The sequence below is a fragment of the Dipodomys ordii genome, unplaced genomic scaffold (assembly GCF_000151885.1).
Source record: "Dipodomys ordii isolate 6190 unplaced genomic scaffold, Dord_2.0 Scaffold19, whole genome shotgun sequence".
Taxonomy (NCBI): domain Eukaryota; kingdom Metazoa; phylum Chordata; class Mammalia; order Rodentia; family Heteromyidae; genus Dipodomys; species Dipodomys ordii.
Window position 1 is genome coordinate 3598944 of NW_012267235.1, and position 21253 is coordinate 3620196.

At 43.4% G+C, this 21253-nt stretch overlaps 1 protein-coding gene across 1 annotated transcript; it reads left to right on the forward strand.

Annotated features, from left to right (window-relative positions):
- Positions 1–1595: 1595 nt before the first annotated feature.
- On the forward strand, positions 1596–19746 carry Tubd1 (tubulin, delta 1). The gene is made up of 9 exons (XM_013013203.1): positions 1596–1636; positions 1983–2199; positions 4361–4508; positions 7049–7265; positions 8144–8375; positions 9895–10059; positions 16351–16491; positions 18466–18649; positions 19585–19746. The coding sequence occupies exons 2-9, from the start codon at positions 2028–2030 to the stop codon at positions 19685–19687; spliced, it is 1362 nt and encodes a 453-aa protein (XP_012868657.1). The 5' UTR covers positions 1596–1636; positions 1983–2027; the 3' UTR covers positions 19688–19746.
- Positions 19747–21253: the final 1507 nt, after the last annotated feature.

Sequence of the window (21253 nt, forward strand, 5' to 3'; positions counted from 1 at the left end):
TTGAATGGTTAACTAGAGAAAGAGTCTCACAAGGACTTTCTTCCCAGGCTGGCTTCAAACCTAGATCCTCATATCTCAGCCTCTTGAATAGCTAGGATTACAGGTGTGAGCCACAGGCACAGGCATAAGCCCTTCTTATTAATCTTATAGTTACCAGGTCAGAAATGTGATTGGTGGAAAGAAAAAAAGTCATTATTTAGAACATAAAAATATTGTTAACCTTAAAGTTGTTGAGCTAATTTCTTGCTTTTTTTTTTTTTGGGGGGGGGGTCCGTCATGGGGCTTGAACTCTGGGCCTGAGCGCTGTCCCTCAGCTCTTCAGCTCAAGGCGAGCGCTCTACCACTTGAGCTACTGTGCCACTTCCAGTTTTCTGGTGGTTTATTGGAGATAAGAGTTTCACGGTCTTTCCTGCCTAGGCTGGCTTTTAACCGCAATTCTCAGATCTCAGCCTCCTGAGTAGCTAGGATTACAGGCGTGAGCCACCAGTGCCCCACTTCTTGCTTGCTTGCTTTCTTGCTTTTGTGAGTCATGGGGCTTGAACTCTGGCCCTAGGCGCTGTCCCTCTCCCTCAGCTCTTCAGCTCAAGGCTGGGACTTTACCACTTGAGCCACAAGCATCACTTCTGACTTTTTCTGCTTACGGGTGCTGAGAAATTAAACCCAGGGCCTCATGCATGCTAGGCAAGCACTCTATCACTGAGCCATCTTCCCAGCTCCTTTAAGCTAATTATTTGTGTGAAATGTGTACACTAATTCCTTCAGCCAGCATCTTTTATTTTCATATTTAGAAAATCAGTGAGTTCAGATCAGAGTTTTGAAAAACAATGAGCTGGCCTGGGAATATGGCTTAGTGATAGAGTGCTTGCCTAGCATGCATGAGGCCCTGGGTTCAATTCCTCAGTACCACATAAACAGAAAAAGCTGGAAGTAGGGGCTGGGAAGGTAGCTCAGTGGTAGAGTGCTTGCCTTGCATGCCTGAGGCCCTGGGTTCGATTCCTCAGTACCATATAACCAAAAAGAAAAAAGCTGGAAGTGGCGCTGTGGCTCAAATGGTAGAGCACTAGCCTTGAGCTGAAGAGCTGAGGGACAGCGCCCAGGCCTAGAGTTCAGGCCCCACAATCGGACCCAAAAAAAAAAAAAGCTGGAAGTGGCACTATGGCTCAAGTGGTAGAGTGCTAGCCTTGAGCAAAACAAGCTCAGGGACAGTGCCCAGGCCCTGAAGTCAAGCCCCAGGACTGGCAAAACAAAAACCAAAAAACACTGAGCTGTGTATGAATAGATTAGAGTACAGAAAATCTCAAAGCAAAATAGAGTTGAGAACTTTAAACATCATAGCTATTTAATTTGCAACATTAAATTCCATCTTGTTATTGATGTATAATTGATACATGACATATTCTTTTTTTGTTTTGTTTTGTTTGCAGGTCAGAGGGCTTGAACTCTGGGCCTGGGCACTGTCTCTGAGCTTCTTTTGCTCAAGACTAGCACTTTACCACTAGAATCACCCCGTTCTACTGCAGCTGTTTGTTGGTGCCTAATTGAAGAAAGTCCATGAGACTTTCATGGACTTTCTTGCCCCAGCTGGTTTTGAACCGTGATCCTCATATCTTAGCCTTCTGAGTAGCTTGGATTACAGGTATGAGCCACAGCCACCAGCACCCAACTATTTGTTCTTATTCATAATATAGTGATTCTTTGTGTGTATGTGTGTGTGTGTGTGTGTGTTGCTTGAAAGCAGGGCCTGGACACTGTCTCTGAGCTTTTTAGTGCTCAAGGTTTGTGCTCTACTACTTAAGCCATAGCTCAACTCTGGCATTTTGGTGGTTAATTGGAGATATAGTCTCACAAACTTTGCATGCCTAGGCTGGCTTAGAACCTCAATCCTCAGATCCCTGCCTCCTAAGTAGCAAGGATTACAGGTGTGAGCTACCAGTGCTCTACTATAGTAATTCTTAAATCTGTATTTTTTTTTTCTGTTTCAGGTTGCTGACCTTTTTTGAGGGAATAGGCGTGGTTTGTGGCCCAGCATGTCAATAGTAACAGTGCAACTTGGTCAGTGTGGCAACCAGATTGGTTTTGAAGTGTTTGATACTTTATTTAGTGATTCACACTGTTCCCAGGCACTCTGCTCTAAGAGAGAGAATGAAACATACCAAGCATCTTGCAAAGAAAGATTCTTCAGGGAAGAGGAAAATGGAGGTATGTGTGGTCCACAGTGTCTCCTTTACTCTGACATAAACCTCTTCAAAGTCTGGCCCTCTACAGGTATCTGAAGCTCATCCCTTCCTACGGCACTAGGGAATGAGCTTGTTCTTGGCCCTTTGATCCTTTTCTTTTCAGGCTGTTCCATTAAACCCAGGGCCTCACATAGGCCTAGCAAATGCTCTGCCATTAGGCTCTCATCCATATTCCTTACATACTTTTATTTCTATGTTTAACAAGTTAGGGTTCTCTAGGTACATACACTTACTCCATTCTAGTATGTGAGCATAGTTAGATCTCATCAACTTAAACCAGCAAGGAAGAGTTGTCTTTGCCTTTCAAACAGGATCTCAAAGGAGAACCTGGACTATTCTGCCCCCAACAATGACACTGAAGCTACTTTAAGTTTCCAGTTGGCCTTCTAATTACTCTGCTTTTCTTCGCTACTTTGAAATTCCTTATCCTTAGCCTCTGAACTTTTCTTCTCCACTATATTGTATCTCAGGCTCTCCTTTTCCTCATACAAGTAGTTCTTTCTAGATAACTATAGTCATTAAAAATTTGCTAGATTTTGGGCTGGGAAGGTGGTTCAGTGGTAGAGCGCTGGCCTTGCATGCATGAGGCCCTGGGTTCGATTCCTTAGTACCACATAAGCAAAAATAAAAAAGCCGGAAGTGGTACCACGACCGGACCACCAAAAAAAAAATTGCTAGGTTTTTATACCAGTGACTTCTGGACTTATATAGCTCAGCCTTTCTTCCAGGGTGTAGATTGATCAGTGCACACAATATGTCCACAACCAAAGTATTCATTATCTTGCCTTTAAAGCTTGCACCCTGGCTGAGTATAGTGGGGCTGTGGCTCAAGTGGTAGAGTGCTAGCCTTGAGCTGAAGAGCTCAGGGACAGCGCTCAGGCCCAGAGTTCAGGCCCCATGACTAACCAAAAAAAAAAAAAAAATCTCACAGGGATTTTTCAGTTTGGTCTAGCTTCAAACCATTATCCTTAGATCTCAGCCTCCTGAATAACTAGGATGAGCCTGGCACTTTTAAATTGTATTTATTTGTGTTTTTTTTTCTTTTTTGGTTGGTGTGGGGCTTAAATTTGGGGCCTGGGCACTGTCTCTGAGCTTTTTTGCTCAAGGATAACATTCTACTACTTTGAACCATGGCTGCTTGAGATTTTTCTGCTAGTATGTCATTTGCCTCAATGATAAAGTTCCCAGTTTGGGTTGGTTTTTTTTTTTTAGCATTGCCTTCAAGGATTTCTAGGATCTGAGTCTTGTTTGCTTTCTACCCCTGTCTGTCACTTCTTCACTAACTTCTGTGGCAACAACTGTGAGCTGAGCATTATGATCATTATAGTTTGTACCTCTAATTATGCTGTTCGTTTGGTATAGATTCATTTTCAGTCATGCTGCACTGTGATTAGTGCTAATATCTTTTTTTTTTTTTTGGTCGGTTGTGGGGCTTGAACTCTGGGCTTGGGCACTTTCCCTGTACTCTTCAGCTCAAGGCTAGCACTCTACCACTTAAGCCACAGCGCCACTTCTGGTTTTCTAGTGGTTTATTGGAGATAAGAGTCTCACTGACTTTCCTGCCTGGGCTGGCTTTGAACCGTGATCCTCAGATCTCAGCCTCCTGAGTAGCCAGGATTACAGGCGTGAGCCACTGGTGCCCGGCTAGTGCTAATATCTTTTATCTCTCCTTAGAGTCCTTCTATGGCTGGCTTGTGACCATTTTCATCTCTATATGTCCAGCATAGTGCATGGCACATTGTAAACATCCAAGTGATGTTGGCACACCCAACCCATGTGGCCATTTTATTTTATTTTATTTTATTTCGGTTGTGGGGCTCAAACTCAGGGCCTGGATGCTGCCCCTGAACCTCTCTATGCTCAAGAATAGTGCTCTACTACTTGAGCCACAGTACCACTTCCAGCTTTTTCTGTTTTTGTGGTACTGAGGAATTGAACCTAGGGCTTCATGCATGCTAGGCAAACACTCTTAAGTCACATTCACAGCCCTGACTGATCTTTTTGTCCCCAATTCCTGAGGCTTACTTTCTGGACCTTAAGGCTGGAGATAACAGCTCAATGACCTAGAACTTTGCTCTGTGTAACCCAGATATAACAAAAGACTTTTTGTTTTCCTTTTTCAGTTCCAATTGCCCGGGCTGTGCTTGTTGACATGGAACCTAAAGTTATCAATCAGACACTAGCCAAGGCTGCCCAGTCTGGCCAATGGAAGTATGGCCAGCATTCATGCTTCTATCAAAAACAAGGTTCTGGAAACAACTGGGCCTACGGGTAAGAATAATTCTTCATGGTTTTCAGTTTTAGCAACAACTGCATAGTCAGTAGACAAAGTAATTTTAACTGTATAAGTTGATACTTTGAGCTATTTTAAAATATAGGATTTAGGGGCTGGGAAGGTGGCTCAGTGGTAGAGCGCTTGCCTTGCATGCATGAGGCCCTGGGTTCGATGCCTCAGCACCACATAAGCAAAAAAAGAAAAAAAGCTGGAAGTGGCGCTGTGGCTCAAGTGGTAGAGCGCTAGCCTTGAGTTGAAGAGCTGAGGGACAGTGTCCAGGCCCAGAGTTCAGGCCCCATGACCAGACCAAAAAAATAAATAAAATAAAATAAAATAAAATAAAATTTAGGATTTAGGATTTAGGGGCTAGGAATGTGGCTTAGTGGTAGAGTGCTAGCCTTGAGCAAACGAAGCTCAGGGACAGTGCCTAGGCCTTGGGAAGAATAAGAGGAAGAGGAAGAAGAAGAGGAGGAAGAAGAAGAAGAGGAAGAAGAGGAGGAGAAGGAAGAGGAGAAGAAGGAAGAGGAAGAAGAGGAGAAGAAACTCTAATCTCTGACTGTGTCTCAAATATGAGCTAATGAAGAACAATGATCCCTGGCAGCAGGATTTGTCATCTTCTTCGCTGTGTGTTTGAAACTAATTTATCAGCATAATATCATTATCTGCCACATATTCTTTTAGGCGGTTGTTTCCATCCTAGGATTTCCTAGAGCTGCTGTCCTATAATTTTCACGTAAGGGAGGCCAAGGTAAGAGAATCCTGAGTCTAAGGCCAGCCTGAATCACATAGTAAAACACTGTCTCAAACAACAACAACAACAGTAATATTCTAGGCTCCCTTCTAGAGATTTTACTTTGTTTTGTGTGCATGTGCGCACCTGCCAGACCTGGGGCTTGACCTCAGGGCCTGGGCGCTATCCCTGAGCTTTTCTGCTCATGGCTAGTGCTCCACTTAAGCCATAGCTCCACTTCTAGCTCTTTGTGGTTAATTGGAGATAAGAGTCTCAGACTTTTCTGCCTGGGCTGGCTTCAAACCTTGACCCTCAGATCTTAGCCTCCTAAGTAAGTAGGATTACAGCCAAGAACCACCAGTTCCCTGCTCTTAATTGCTTTTTTTTAAAATAGGACCTCTTTTGTTGTTGTTGGTGGTGGTGGTGGTGGTGGTGGTCATGGGGCTTGAACTCAAGGCCTGGACCCTGACCCTGAGCTTTTTTGATCAAGGCTAGTGTTCATCATTTTGAGCCACAGCACCATTTCCAGTTTTCTGGTAGTTAATTAGAAATAAGAGTCTCACAGGGCTGGGAAGGTGGCTCAGTGGTAGAGTGCTTACCTTGCATGCATGAGGCCCTGGGTTCAATTTCTTAGCACCACATAAGCAGAAAAAAGCCGGAAGTGGTGCTGTGGCTTAAATCGTAGAGTGCTAGCCTTTAGCTGAAGAGCTGAGGGACAGCTTCCATGGCCAGAATTCAGACCCCCCCAACTGGACCCCCCCCCAAAAAAAAAGTGTCTCATAGATCTTCATGCTCTGGCTGGCTTTGAACCATGATTCTCAGATCCCAGCCACCTAAGTAGCTAGGATTACAGGTGTTAACCACTGGCACTCAGCCTGAAATAGGATTTTTCTTTTCTTTTTGGTAGGTCATGGGGCCTGAGCTCTGGGCCTGGGCACTGTCCCTCAGCTCTTCAGCTCAAGGCTAGCCCTCTACCACTTGAGCAGAAGCGCCACTACTGGTTTTTTTCTTTTTGCTTATGAGGTGCTGAGGAATCGAACCCAGGGCCTCAGGCATGCAAGGCAAGCGCTCTACCACTGAGCCACCTTCCCAGCCCAGGTCATGGGGTTTGAACTCTGGGCCTGGGCACTGTCCCTCAGCTCTTAAGCTCAAAGCGAGCGCTCTACCACTTGAGCCATAGTGCCACTTCTGGCTTTTTCTGCTTATGTGGTGCTGAGGAATTGAACCCAGGGCCTCACGCACGCAAGGCAAGCACTCTACTACTGAGACACTTTCCCAGCCCAGGATTTACTTTTCTTTTCTTTTCTTTTTGTTTTTTATTTTTTTGTCAGTCGTGGGGCCTGAATTCTGGGCCTGAGCACTGTCCCTCAGCTCTTCAGCTCAAGGCTAGTGCTCTACCTCTTGAGCTACAGCACCACTCCAGGATTTACTTTTCTAATAGATCTATTTACATTAAATATATTTAACTTATATATTTTAAAATTTGCTAAGTCAGTACATCTATACCTACTATAAAAGCTAGTTTAGGGGCTGGGAAGGTGGCTCAGTGGTAGAGTGCTTGTCTCGCATGCATGAGGCTCTGGGTTCCACTCCTCAGCACCACATAAACAGTAAAAGCCAGAAGTGGTGCTATGGCTTAAGGGGTAGAGCATTGGCCTTGAGCTTAAGAGCTCAGGGACAGCGCCCAGGTCCAGAGTTCAAACCCTACAACCTACCAAAAAGAAAAAATCCAGACTTTTTCCTGTGCATTGTATCTCTCTGGTGAAACTGAAAGGTGTTTGTGTGTATTCTTTTGGTGTTGCACAGTTACTCTGTCCATGGACCCAGGCATAGAGAATCTATAATGGACTTAATCCAGAAGGAAGTAGAGAAGTGTGACTCTTTGAGTGGCTTTTTCGTCATCATGAGTATGGCTGGGGGCACAGGATCAGGGCTGGGAGCCTTCCTTACACAGAATTTTCAAGATCAGTACCCACACTCTTTGAAAATGAATCAGATTATATGGCCTTATGAAACTGGTGAGGTAAGAATTTATTAATTGGAAATGTTATGTTTTCTATTCTTTGCAGTTGAGATGAATATAAGTAAAAGTGAATCTCCTTCTTTTTTTGGAAATGTTGTCATAGTTTCAGGAGTAATTATACAACATAAGATGATATCAGGCTTAAATTTTTCCAAACATATGAGGTGTCCTTGTTTTTAAGTCATTTTTACTTTGCTTATGCTTTTTAAAAATCTGTTTGTATTAGCATACAGTCTTACTATATAGTCTAGGGTAACCATAAACTCAAATGCTCCTTCCTTAGCTTCCTAAATGCTGGGATTACAGATGTGGACCACCACATTTGAGTAAAATATTCTGTTTTTTCAAATTCCATAGATGATGGCTGGGAACATACTTCCTTGGTAGAGCATGTGCTTATTAGAATGTACAAGGCCCAAGTCTCAATCTCTAGCACCAAAACTAAAATAAAAATCCCAAACATGATTATGCTTATTCTCTAAGAATACATTTGTGAGTTAGTCCTTCTGTCTCAATGTCCAGCCTTTAAATGGTTTTTAAACTGGGTGCTGGCAACTCATGCCTGTAATACTAGCTCCTGAGGAGGCTGAGATCTGAGGATCACAGTTCAAAGCCAGCCTGGGTAGGAAAGTCCTTATTGCATATGAGTTACCATACTAAGTGCTTGTGCTATGATACTTGTATTATATTGTTCATCTTTGTAATTCTAAGAGACTAATGTAACTGGTATCCCCAAGGATACAGGCAGGATGCAAGGGCACTTGCCTCGCAAGCAGCAGCTAGAATTAACAGCCAGGAATGAATCTGAATATGCTATCGGGAGAATCTCAGCCACTTTTCTCTCTTGCCTTTCTTCTCATTGGCATTTTTCTGTCCAGGTCATTGTTCAGAACTACAACTCCGTTTTGACCCTCTCTCACTTGTACCGATCTTCAGATGCCCTCCTCGTTCATGAGAATGATGCTGTCCATAAAATCTGTGCAAAGCTAATGAATATCAAGCAGATCTCCTTCAGCAATATAAATCAAGTCCTTGCACATCAGCTGGGCGCTGTGTTCCAGCCCACTTATGCTACAGAAGGCTCGCCTCACTACAGAAGAAATCCACTAGGTAGTTGTCCCCTGAGGGTTATGTGTAGGCAAATCTGATGTCCTGAAAGCCTCAAAGTTATTCTTTACTGTTTCTTTCCTTCTGCCTGAAAACATACTCAGTTCTCCTTCACCTCAAAAACCTTTCTTCAGACCTCTTTGTATCTCTGAACTATCTAACTGAAAAGTCTTAAAGAAATTGCTGACTGGGGCAAGTGGCTGGCCAGTAGTACTTCCTCTTCCCCTCCCCCACCCCAACTCCTCCTGTAGTGCCTAAGATCAAACCCAGGATCTCACACATGCTGGGCAAGCACCTTATGGTGGCAGCTGCTGCTGCTAAAAATCAAGCCTGGGATGGAACCCCCATAGTAGACTGCTTGCCTAGCATGTTGGATCACCAGCACTGAAGGGATTGGGGGGAGGGGTGGCGTGGGAGGATGGTTTGCAGAAAACAGAGAATGAGAGAGAGGGAGAGAGAGTAAATTGACTATAGTGACACATGCCTGTAATCCCAGTATCTTAGAGAATGAATAGGAGGATTGTGAATTTGATGCTAGATTGGGCCCATAAAGAAATCCTGTCTCAAAAATTAAAAGAAAGGCCAGGCGCTGTGGCTCATGTCTGTAATCCTAGCCACTCAGGAGGCTGAGATCTGTGGATCCTAGTTCAAAGGCATCCCAGGTGGGAAAGTCTGTGAGACTCTTCTCTCCAATAAACCACCGGAAAACCAGAAGTGGTACTGTGGTTCAAGTGGTAGAGTGCTTACTTTTTGAATAGCACAGGGATAGCGCCCAGGCCCAGAGTTCAATCCCCCCCCAAAAAAAAAATTAAAAAGAAAACGAAGAGATGGAAGGAGGGAGCGGGAAAGAAGGAAGAGAAAGGAGAAAACCTTATAACATGCAGTCTTAGGTGAAAGGAAGTGTCAACAAACAGTTCCTAAAGATTTATTTCTGTGTTTCTTAGGCTGGCCTCAAATTCTTGGGCTTATAAGATTCTCTGGTCTCAGCCTCGGAAGAAGCTGGGACCACAGGCATGTGTCACCTTGCCCGGCTCTTTTTTGTTAGTGGTGGTGGTGGTGGTAGTGGTAGTGGTAATGGTTTGATCACTGAGTTCCATCCCAGCCTCCAGCAGGTTTTGATTATGATTTAATCAGATTACATAAGTAAAAGGTCTACAGAAATTGTTAAAGGAAGATTTAATGAATATAGAATGACAAAAGGATATTAGCTCTTGTGCTGTCTTTGTTTTCCTGGAGTTTAGCTAAGTATTCATTCACATTTCTAGTTACTCAGCTTCTAAATTCTAATTTCCTTTTAGGCACAAGTGTGTTTTTTTACTTGTGCTAAAATGAAGCAGCATGTACTTATAATAAACATTATCTCTGACATTATATTATTTTAATGCTAAGCAATTTTGGCCTTGGAGAAAACACATTTGACCCAGATTTTGAAAGAAAATCAAATCCTGATTGTGTATAATAGACCAATGGCATACATGTGGAGTAAAGTAAATTTTAGTTCACTTTTTCCCTCCCTTTACAGGAGACTTGATGGAGAGCTTAGTTCCCCATCCAGAATTCAAGATGCTGGGTATTCGTAACATTCCTCAAATGTCTGAGAACTCTCTGGCATACAGCACATTTACTTGGGCTGGCCTCCTCAAGCACTTGAGACAGATGCTCATTTCTAACGCCAAAATGGAAGAAGGTAAAGGGTATTTAAAAGTATGCAGCCCAGGGCTGGGAATGTGGCTTAGTGGTAGAGTGCTTGTCTAGTATGCATGAAGCCCTGGGTTCAATTCCTCAGCTGGAAGTGCCACAGGGGCTTAATTGGTAGAGTGCTAGCATTGAGCACAAGAAGCTCAGGGACTGTGCCCAGGCCCTGAGTTCAAGCCCCAGGATTGGCAAAACAAAAGAAAAATTAAAGAAGAAAAAAGGATGTATGCAGCCCACAGGCTGGAAAAATGCCTGATTCAAACAACAGTTTTGAATGTGACTTGGCCTGGGCCAGCTGGAATAAGGTTCCTTCTTCCAGCCTCAGAGCCGCTGTGAGACTCACCAGGACCACAAGGAGGATTTCTTGTCATTTCCTGACATATGGCTTTTCCGATTTTTATTTTAATCAAAGTAATACATGAACATAGTTTTAACAGTCAAGCAGTTAAACTCATTTAAGGGCTAGGGATAAAGCTCAGTAGTGTGCTTTGCTTGCAGGAGGCTCTTGACTTCATCCACAGCACTGCCAAAAAACATTCTTTTTAAAACCCAGAGTTCATTTAAGTGTATACTTAAATGCACACATTATAGTTGGGTGCTGGTGGTTCATGCCTGTAATCCTAGCTACTGAGGAGGCTGAGATCAGAGAATCACAGTTTGAAGCCAGCCTGGGCAGAAAAGTCTGTGAGACTCATATCTCCAATAAACTACTCAGAAAAGGCTGGAAGTGGCACTGTGGCTCAAGTCGTATAGAGTGCCATCCTTGAGCAAAAGGAGCTCAGAGACAGTGCCCAGACCCTGAGTTCAAGCCCCAGGACTGGGGGGAAAAAAGTCTTTTCTTTCTTTCCTTCTTTATCTTCCTTTCTTCCCTCCTTCCCTTCCTCCCTCCTTCCTTCCCTCCCCCCTCCCTCCCTCCCCCTCTCTTTCTTTCTTTCTTTCTTTCTTTCTTTCTTGTTTTTCTCTTCTTTCTTTGCCTACATAAGTATTTATTTAATTTAGTGTTGAAGAAAGAACTTGAATAGTAGCCGGGCGCTGGTGGCTCACGCCTGTAATCCTAGCTACTCAGGAGGCTGAGATCTGAGGATCGCAGTTCAAAGCTAGCCCGGGCAGGAAAGACCGTGAGACTCTTATCTCCAATAAACCACCAGAAAACCGGAAGTGGCGCTGTAGTTCAAGTGGTAGAGCGCTCACTCTGAGCTGAAGAGCTGAGGCCCTACGACCGACAAAAAAAAAAAGAACTTGAATAGTTGGGTTTGTGTGTGTGTGCGTGTGTGCGTGTGTGCGTGTGCGCGCGCGTGCGCGCGCGCACGCGCGCATGCCAGTCCTGGGGCTTGATCAGGGCCTGGGCACTGTCCCTGAGCTTCTTTGGCTCAAAGCTAGTACTCTATGGCTGGGAAGGTGGCTCAGTGGTAGAACGCTTGCCTTTCATGCATGAGGCCCTGGGTTCGATTCCTCAGCACTACATAAGCAAAAAGAAAAAAGCCGGAAGTGACCCTGTGGCTCAAGTGGTAGGGTGCTAGCCTTGAGCTGAAGAGCTGAGGGACAGCGCCCAGCCCAGAGTTCAGGCCCCACAACCAGACCCAAAAAAAAAAACAACAAAAAACCTAGTGCTCTACCACTTGAACCATAGCACCACTTCTAGCTTTTTCTAAGTAGTTTATTGAAGCTAAGAGTCTCATGGACTTTCCTGTCCAGTCTGGCTTCGAACCATGATCCTCAGATCTCAGCCTCCTGAATAGCTAGAATTACAGGCACTAGCCACCAGTACCTGGCTTGAATCTTGTTTTCTTAACAATTAGTAATATTACTAAGGTACATTATCACAGATTAGCAAACTACTTAATGTGTCAAGTTTTGTTTTGTTTTTGTTGTACATTACTAGGGTTTGACCTTGAAGGCTTCACCTTTTCTAGTCAGGCACCCCTAACTCTATGCCGAGATACTGAGAAATATATATACGTGTATATATATATATATACATATATACAGGTTCTCATTATACAGGGGGAAAAGTATTGGATTAAGCAATTACTCTGAGTCACATAGTAAATATGACAAAAAAGATTTGCATTCACTTTTGACAAGCCACAAAGCGGTACAATATGAACAAAATTATTAAATGCAGGCAAGAATCTGTGCAATGAAATTTGGGTCATGATGCAAAAACGACTAGATCTAAGATATGCCAAGTATGATATCTGGGAGCCCATCAGTCAAATGGCCAGGCAAATCCAAACTCACACAACATGAAACCCACGTGCATCTTCAGTGTTCATTCAGTGCCCATACTGTCTCATTTAGCCAGTATTTACTGAAAGTTTCTGGGTTCCGTGCCACCATTTCAGGCTCCGGAGATACAGCAATAAATGAAAGAACAATCTCTGCTGTTGTGGAATCCTACCTTCTATTGAAATGGTTGAAATATACATACCAAGGAATTTCAGAATGTTAAGAGACAAAAGGCTTTCCTAAGGGCTTCCAGAGGGAACAAAGCTGGAACAAAGCAGGGGTTGGGGATGTAAGCCAGTATAGTGCTTTTGCTTAACATGCACAAAGCTCTTGGTTCAAGTCTCTAAACCTGGCTACCCGTTTTTTTCCATCTAATAGGGAAGAATTTCCAAGCAGTGACCAATTTTCCCTAACGTTCTCAGCACAGCTGTGCCTGGGGTCTCATGGGATTAGCCTTATCCTTCCTTCCTTCCTTCCTTCCTTCCTTCCTTCCTTACCTTCCCTCCTTCCCTCCTTTCCTCCCCCACTCTTTTCTTTCTCTCTCTCTTTTCTTTCTTTAAATCAGAGCATACACCTGGGAGAGAGCAGTACCCTTCTGCTTCGAGGATGGGGAAAGGTCTAGGGCGCTCCTTACTTACTGCTCATACAGATTGTTAATCCTCCTGTTTGCTGCTTTTAGAAACGCCTGGCCTGTTCCAGGACCTCCAACAGTGGTGGTAGAAGTTTCAACTTTCCTGGGTCAGGCAGTTACCAGTGGTTCATTTCCTTTCCCATTTCTAAAATTTTGTAGGTGCTTTTTTCATTCCTGTTGCCTTTTTTTGTGTGTGTGTTACTACTGGGGCATGAACTCAAGAGCCTGAATGTAACCGGGTGCTGGTGGCTCACGCCTGTAATCCTAGCTACTCAGGAGGCTGAGATCTGAGAATCACGGTTCAAAGCCAGCCCAGGCAAGGAAAGTCCAGGAGACTCTTATCTCCAATAAAACCACTAGAAAACCGGAAGTGGTGCTGTGGCCCAAGCTGTAGAGCACTAGCCTTGAGCTGAAGAGCTGAGGGACAGTGCCCAAGCCCAGAGTTCAAGCCCCACAACCAACCAAAAAAAAAAGCCTGAATGCTGGCCTTTAGCGTTAGCTCTCAAAACTGGCACTTAGCCGGGTGCCAGGCACTCACACCTATAATTCTAGCTACTCAGGAGGCTGAGATCTGAGGATCAGGGTTTGAAGCCAATCCAGCAGGAAAGTCCCTGAGAATCTTATCTCCAATAAACCACTTAGAGCTCAAGCCCCACAACCGACAAAAACAAAAAACTGGCACTCTACCACTTGAGCCACACCTCTACTTCTCACTTTTTTGATGGTTAATTGACCCAACAACTGTTAAATTTTTTTTCTTATGTACTTTTTTGTTTTTGTTTTGCGAGTCCTGGGGCTTGAACTCAGGGCCTGGGCACTGTCCCTGAGCTTATTTTGCTCATGGCCAGCAGTCTACCACTTGAGCCAAGCAGCACTTCTGGCCTTTCTGTTTATGTGGTGCTGAGGAATCGAACCTAGGGCTTCCCAGCCCCCTTATTTACTCTTTTTAAGAAATCTCTTTGTTATCTTAGTGGGAATTAGAGAATGACTGTAAACTGGTGTATGTTTGTATAGTCTATCATGTAAACTAGGAAGCACTATGTATTATTTTAGTAACATGCCATAATGCAAAGTAAAATAACAGGTTTTAATATTATGAAAGTGAATTTTCAGGCAGGGGAATGTGGCTTAGTGGTAGAGTGCTTCCCTAGCATGCATGAAGCCCTGGGTTAGATTCCTCAGTACCACATAAACAGAAAAAGCTGGAAATGGTGCTGTGGCTCAAGTGATAGAGTGTTAGCCTTGAGCAAAAGAAGCTCAGGAGCAGTGCCCAGGCCCTGAGTCTAAGCCCCAGGACTGGCAAAAAAAGGAAAAAGAAAGGGGATTTTCTTCGCATATGCTTATAATAGCTTATGGTTTTTGAAATACAGTGCTGGAGTGCTGGAAATTAAAGTAGTACTTCCTGAATTTTTTTGGCTATGATACTTGTTTTTCTAGCAATACCTGTCAATATCTCATGAACACAGTGTTCCTTAGGGTAGTGTGAGACGTAGCACTCTGTGTTCTCTTCCGTCAGTAAAGCAGAGTTTGCTTAGTCATATTCCCATGTGGGACTTTAGCTTGTCCAAGTTTTTTCCCAGTTAGTTATGGATACAGTTTGAACATATGAATGAAGATTTTGGGGTTTGTTTTTCACTAGGCATGGCCTTGAGTTCAAACCTCAGAACCCCTAAAAAGAAAAAAAAAATCCTCAACGGGGTTTGGAAGTGCACAGTTATAAACCCATCTATTACTGGTGAGGTTGGGTGGGAAATCCCTTGAGTCCATAAGATTAAGACCAACCTGGGCAACATAGTAAGACCTTATCTCAAGGGAAAAAAATAAGTCTGCCCTAGAATTTTCTGACCTGCCTCCATGGAGATTCTATTTTATTGCCTTATTCAGTGGTAAGTACCTTTATCATCCTGGAGCTCCCCTTTGCCTGTCCTGTGTCGTACATACATTCTGTTTGGTAGACAGCCCCAGTTATGTGGTGGGGGCTGGGGCGGGGGAGGGGAATGTCTTAAGAAGAGTAGCCCTGGCGCTGGGAAGGTGGCTCAGTGGTAGCGCGCTTGCCTCGCAATCATGAGGCCCTGGGTTCGATTCCTCAGCACCACATAAACAGAAAAAGCCAGAAGTGGCACTGTTGCTCAAGTGGTAGAGTGCTAGCCTTGAGCTGAAAAGGTGAGGGACAGTGCCCAGGCCCAGAGTTCAGGCCCATGACCAACAAAAAATAAATAAATAAATAAATAAATAAGAGTAGCCCTTAGCTTTCTTCCGGGTGGTGTACAGGGGAAGCTCAGTGGCATTCCTCCAACGGATGAGATCTGCATAATTGCAAAACCAGCTTAAGGCCACTGGTTTTCTTTTTGTCATCAATTCCCTTAAGCACTGTTATATCACCAATGTTCTGGAGACACAGAGAACAAAACTGAATGAAAACACACAGAGATCATCAATGCTCAGTTAAAAAATAATAGTCATCCAATGTGAAAACAGAATGGAAAGTCTTAACCAGTTCATTTGTTATACTTGTAGTATATGCTTAAGACTGATAGGGGGCTGGAAATGTGGCTTAGTGGTAGAGTGTTTGCCTAGCATGCATGAAGCCTTGGGTTCGATTCCTCAGCACCACATAAGCAAAAAGAAAAAAGCTGGAAATGGCGCTGTGGCTCAAGTGGTAGAGCACTAGCCTTGAGCTGAAGAGCTGAGGGACAGACAGCTCCCAGGCCCAGAGTTCAGGCCCCACGACCAGACTCAAAAATAAAATAAAAAATAAAGCAGGGCACACCTATAATCCTACCTACACAGGAGGATGAGATCTGAGTCTGAGGATTTGTGAGACTCTTATTTCCAATTACCCATAATTTCCAATTACGGCTAGACTGAAGCACTAAATCAAGCCTGAGGCACTGAATTCAAGCCTCCCAACTTGCACAAGGAAAGTATAAAAGTAAAGGCCAAGCATAGTGGCACACACCTATAACCCCAGCACTTAGGGGATGAAGGCAGAAGGATCTCAAATTAGAGGCTAGCCTGGACTATATACTGAACATCCTGTGCTACATAGGTAGACCTTACTTCAAACTAATTTAAGCATTCAAGAATTATGTTTTACAGCACTTGCTTAGGATGTCTAAGACCTTAGATTTTATCCCCAACAGTACACACATACACACACACACACACACACACACACACACAAAGTAATAAGTAAATTTCTGATGGAATTTAGTCAACAGTTTTTATGTTTGTCGTATAGCTTAGTGAGAGAACATTTGCCTGCCCTGTGCAAGGCCTGGTATGGCACTTCAAAAAGAAAGAAAGAAAGAAAATATTTAGAGAAAAAGTTAACTCGTACATAGCAAATACTTACGTAAAATATCCATATGTGACTTTTTCTCATCATGTTCAGTGCTAATTGCTTTTATTTTCTTGCGGCAGGTATTGACTGGCAAGTACGGCCTCCTTTAGCAGGACTTCCACCTCTTGGCAAAATGTGTCTCAACAAGGAACTTCAGTTTAACACTTCCATTGCAAACTTGGTCATTCTTCGTGGTAAAGGTGTGCAAAGTGCAGATGTGGGTAAGCAGAAGTTAAGGTGTACATTTGAACCATGTTAGTGTAAAGTTTTGTTTTTGTTTTTGTTTCTTTTGTCTGTCCTGGGGCTTGAACTCTGGGCCTGAGCGCTGTCCCTCAGCTCTTCAACTCAAGTCTAGCGCTCTGCCACTGGAGGCACAGCGTCACTTCCGGTTTTCTGGTGGTTAATTGGATATAAGAGTCTCACAGACTTTTCTGCCTGGGCTGGCTTTGAACTGAGACTCTCAGACCTCAGCCTCCTGAGTAGCTAGGATTATAGGCGTGAGCCACCGGCATTAAGTTTTTTAAGTCTATAATATATATATACATGTTTGTTTGGGTTTTTTTTGCCAGCAGTAGGGCTTGAACCCAGGGCCTAGGTGCTGTCACTTAGCTTTTTTTGCTCAAGGCTAGCACTCTACCCCTTCAGCCACAGTTCCACTTCTGGCTTTTTGCTAGAGATAAGAGTCTCATGGACTTTCCTGCCTAGGCTGGCTTTGAATTGCAATCTTCAGGTTTTAGACTTATGAGTAGTTAAGATTATAAGTCTGAGCTACCAGCACATGACCTTTTTTGAATTAAAAAATCCTCCTGCCTTTGCCTACAGCCATGCTGGGATTACAAGCAAGTACCCATACCCCCAAGAAACCAGCAACAATCTCTACATTCTTAGAGAAAGAAAATTAGTAGCTTCATTGTTTTAGTGTCAAAATGTAACCATCGCCAGGCTTTGATGGCTCAAGCCTGTAATCCTAGCTATCAGGAGAGTGAGATCTGAGGAACATGGTTTGAAGCCAGTCTGGGCAGGAAAAATCTGTCTCTTTCTCTCCAACTAACCGCCAGAAAACTGGAGGTGGCGCTGTGGCTCAAAGTGTTAGAGCATTAGCTTTGAACAAAAAAGTTCAGTGACAGGGCTCAGATTCAAGCCCTATGACTACCACCACCAACAACAACAACAACAAATGTAGATGTGGCTGGGAATGTGGCTTAGTGGTAGAGTGCTTACCTAGTATGCATGAAGTCCTGGGTTTGACTCCTCAGTACCACATACACAGAAAAAGCCAGAAGTGGTGCTGTGGCTAAAGTGGTACAGTGCTAGCCTTGAGCAAAAGAAGCTCAAGGACAGTGCCTAGACCTGAGTTCAAGCCCCAGGGGAAAAAAAGTAAATATCTATTGTAGGAAACTTCTCAAACTAGAATATTCATACAAGAAACTTTAAAGCTGAGTGATCTTTATCGTCAGGCAAAGAAGTTTATAACTCATTGGTAAAAGGAAAATGCATGTTACCTTGTAAGGACAAGGCCCTGAGTTCAGTGTCTAGTACAATATTAAAAAAACAATTACAGCTACATATTCTGGGTAATGAATATAGATGATTCATCCAAAAGCAATATAATACCATTTTACAAGACAAAATAGGGCTGGGTATATCTTAGCAGAGCTCTTGCCTTGCATGAACTAGATGTTGGGTTCAATCCCCAGCACTTGCCAATAATTTATGCTGTAGTAACCCAAGCCATTAATCATATCTCTTGGAAGGTTAAGGTGGAGGAGGCAAGTTTGAGACCAGGCTGAGCTACATAGTGAGACTCCTTTTGTCTCAAAAAGCAAAATACCAAACCAAAACCCCCAAAATATAAAGTACAAAAATAAGAATGGTTTATGGTCTGGGAAGGTTGCTCAGTGGTAGAGTGTTTGCCTTGCATTCATGAGGCCTTGGGTTCAATTCCTCAGCACCACATAAGAAGAAAAGGCCGGAAGTGGTGCTGTGGCTCAAGTAGTAGAGCACTAGCCTTGAGCTGAAGAGCCGAGGGACAGTGCCCAGGCCCAGAGTTCAAGCCCCATGACCAACCAAAAAAAAGGTTCATGTTGGTTTTCCTTTTTTTTTATTAGTATATATTGTGTAAAATAATAAGAATATGACATTTTCATACTTGCATAGTAAATACTTTCATTATATTCATATTGTCCTCTCTTTAGAGGGATTTAAAGATCCAGCTCTGTACACTTCCTGGTTAGATCCTGTTCATGCTTTCCATGTGTGGAAAACCCAGCGAGCCTTTAACAAGTATGAGAAGTCAGCAGCGCTGGTCAGCAACAGCCAGTTCTTAGTGAAGCCACTTGATATGATTGTGGGTAAAGCATGGAACATGTTTGCTTCAAAGTAAGTAAAAGACATAAAGATATATCTACGAACCTTCCTAACCTTGCACAGATAATACAGTGATAAAGCACAGGGTGTGTTATGGGGCAAGCATGTCTAGTATTTTGGAGGTGTGAAGCCTGAGCCTGTGACTTCAGGCCTCATTTCCTCTTCCAGGCATTGGGGTTTACTGGAAACTATAGTGAGGATTAAATGGAATTAAAACACCTGGTACAGCTGGGCTCCATTGCCACACGCCTGTAATCTTAGCAATTCAGGAGGCTGAGGTCTGAGGATGACAGTTCAAAGCCAGCCCAGGCAAGAGCATCCATGAGACTCTTCAATTAACCACCAGAAAACCAGAAGTGACGCTGTGGCTCACACAAAACAAAAACAACAAAACACTTGGTGTATTACCTGGCTAATATGTGCTCAGTAATTATTCTATACTAACTAGTTGGTTTTTTTTTGGGGGGGGAGGGTTTGGTCGTGGGGCCTGAACGCTGGGCCTGGGCACTGTCCCTCAGCTCTTCAGCTCAAGGCTAACGCTCTACCATTTGAGCCACAGCGCCCTTCCAGCTTTTTCTACTTATGTGGTACTGAAGAATCAAACCCAGGGCCTCATGCATGCAAGGCAAGCATTCTACCACTGAGCCACCTTCCCAGCCTATTAATTAGTATTATTACATAGATGTTTGTTGACTAATTTCCTTTCTAAGCCAAAGGAAATTTGAAATTTCATTATAACACAGGAACAATAGTTTTCAAAAATAAGACCTTTGTGAGAGAGGAAAAGATTCTTTTAACATGCTTCTTGTCTTCTACCAACTGATAATTACTGTCAAAGTCAAATTGCTCAAAAGAACTAGGTCTGTTTAGTGTTTCAAGTTATTCATTTACCTGTAATTGTCTATTTTACATTTTCTGTTTCTGTCTAACTTTTTTTCCTCCACTAGGGCCTATATTCATCAGTACACAAAATATGGAATTGAAGAAGAGGACTTTTTGGACAGTTTTACATTGTTAGAACAAGTTGTTACCAGTTATAGTAACCTCTGATCTTGAATAAATGGGAAAATATCCTAAGACATTTTTGAAATAAAATATTCTCAATACTTTCTTTGTCACTGAGTGTATTAAAAGTAATAAAAAATCAAATGCAGATTCCATTCTTCATACTGTACCCATCTGGGGAAATAAAGAAAACTTCAGATGGAGGATAACTACTTGTCACTTTACAAGTAAGGAGAAAATAATGGTGCTTCTGTAAGGACCCAGGTCTTTCCTGTGTTGCCTTGGCTTTTTAGAAACCCCTTGGCTCAAGCGTTTTGCTAACTCCCAAATAGCTGGTATATGCTACTGCGTCCAGCTCAAAAAAACTTTGCTGAGATGTGGGAATCCAGAAGTATCCAAGAAAAGGGAATATTCCAGGGGCTGGGAATGTGGCTTAGTGGTAGAGTGCTTGCCTAGCATGCATGAAGCTGTGGGTTTGAGTCCTCAGTACCACATAAACAGAAAAAGTAGGAAATGGTGCTGTGGTTCAAGTGATAGAGTGCTAGCCTTGAGCAAAAGAAGCTCAGGGACAAGTGCCCAGGCCCTGAGTTCAAGCCCAGAACTGGCACAAAATAACAGTAAATAGGCTGGGAAGTTGGCTCAGTGGTAGAGCGCTTGCCTTGCATGCCTGAGGCCCTGGGTTTGATTCCTCAGCACAACATAAGCAAAAAGAAAAAAAGCCGGAAGTGGAGCTGTGGCTCAAGTGGTAGAGCGCTAGCCTTGAGCTGAAGAGCTGAGGGACAGCGCCCAGGCCCAGAGTTCAGGCCCCACAACCAGACCCCCAAAAAAAAGCAGTAAATAAAAGGGACTCTTCTGTCTGTCTATATTTTCCCTCTCTACACCAAAAAATAAATTCATTAAATATAAATTTTCATAGCACAGTTGCAAACTGAGTTTGGAATTGTTCTTGATACCTGAAATAAGTGCTTTGAACCACAAGGGGGAGGTATTGTCTAATGATAGTATAAACATCTATTTTGAATAGAATAAGATAAACTGGTGTTTTATGCCTGTAATCCTTGCTACTCAAGTAACTGAGACCTTGAAGATCTCAGTTCAAAGGTAGCGCAGGAAGAAAAACCTGAAGACTCCATCTTCTATTTAACCTGCCATTTAACAAAACTGTGGACTCAGTGGTAGAGGGCCAGTCATAATTTTTTAATTAGTCTAAACAACAGCATAAGGGCAGGCTTCGAGGCCTAGTACTGGCATGCAATACAAACATTTGCACACAGTTTTCCTCTCTCTTAAACTGTCTTTCTCTTTTATTTACTTATTTTTTTGTGCCAGTCCTACGGCTTGAACTCAGGTTAGCACTCTACCACTTCAGCCACTGCACCACTTCCAGCTTTTTCTGAGTAGTTTATTGGAAATAAGAGTCTCATGGACTTTCCTGCCCTGCTGGCTTTGAACAGTGATCCTCAGATCTCAGCCTTTTTTTTTTTTTTTGTCGGTTGTGGGGCCTGAACTCTAGGCCTGGGCGCTGTCTCTCAGCTCGTCAGCTCAAGGCTAACGCTTTACCACTTGAGCCACAGCACCACTTCCGGCTTTTTCTGCTTAGGTGGTGCTGAG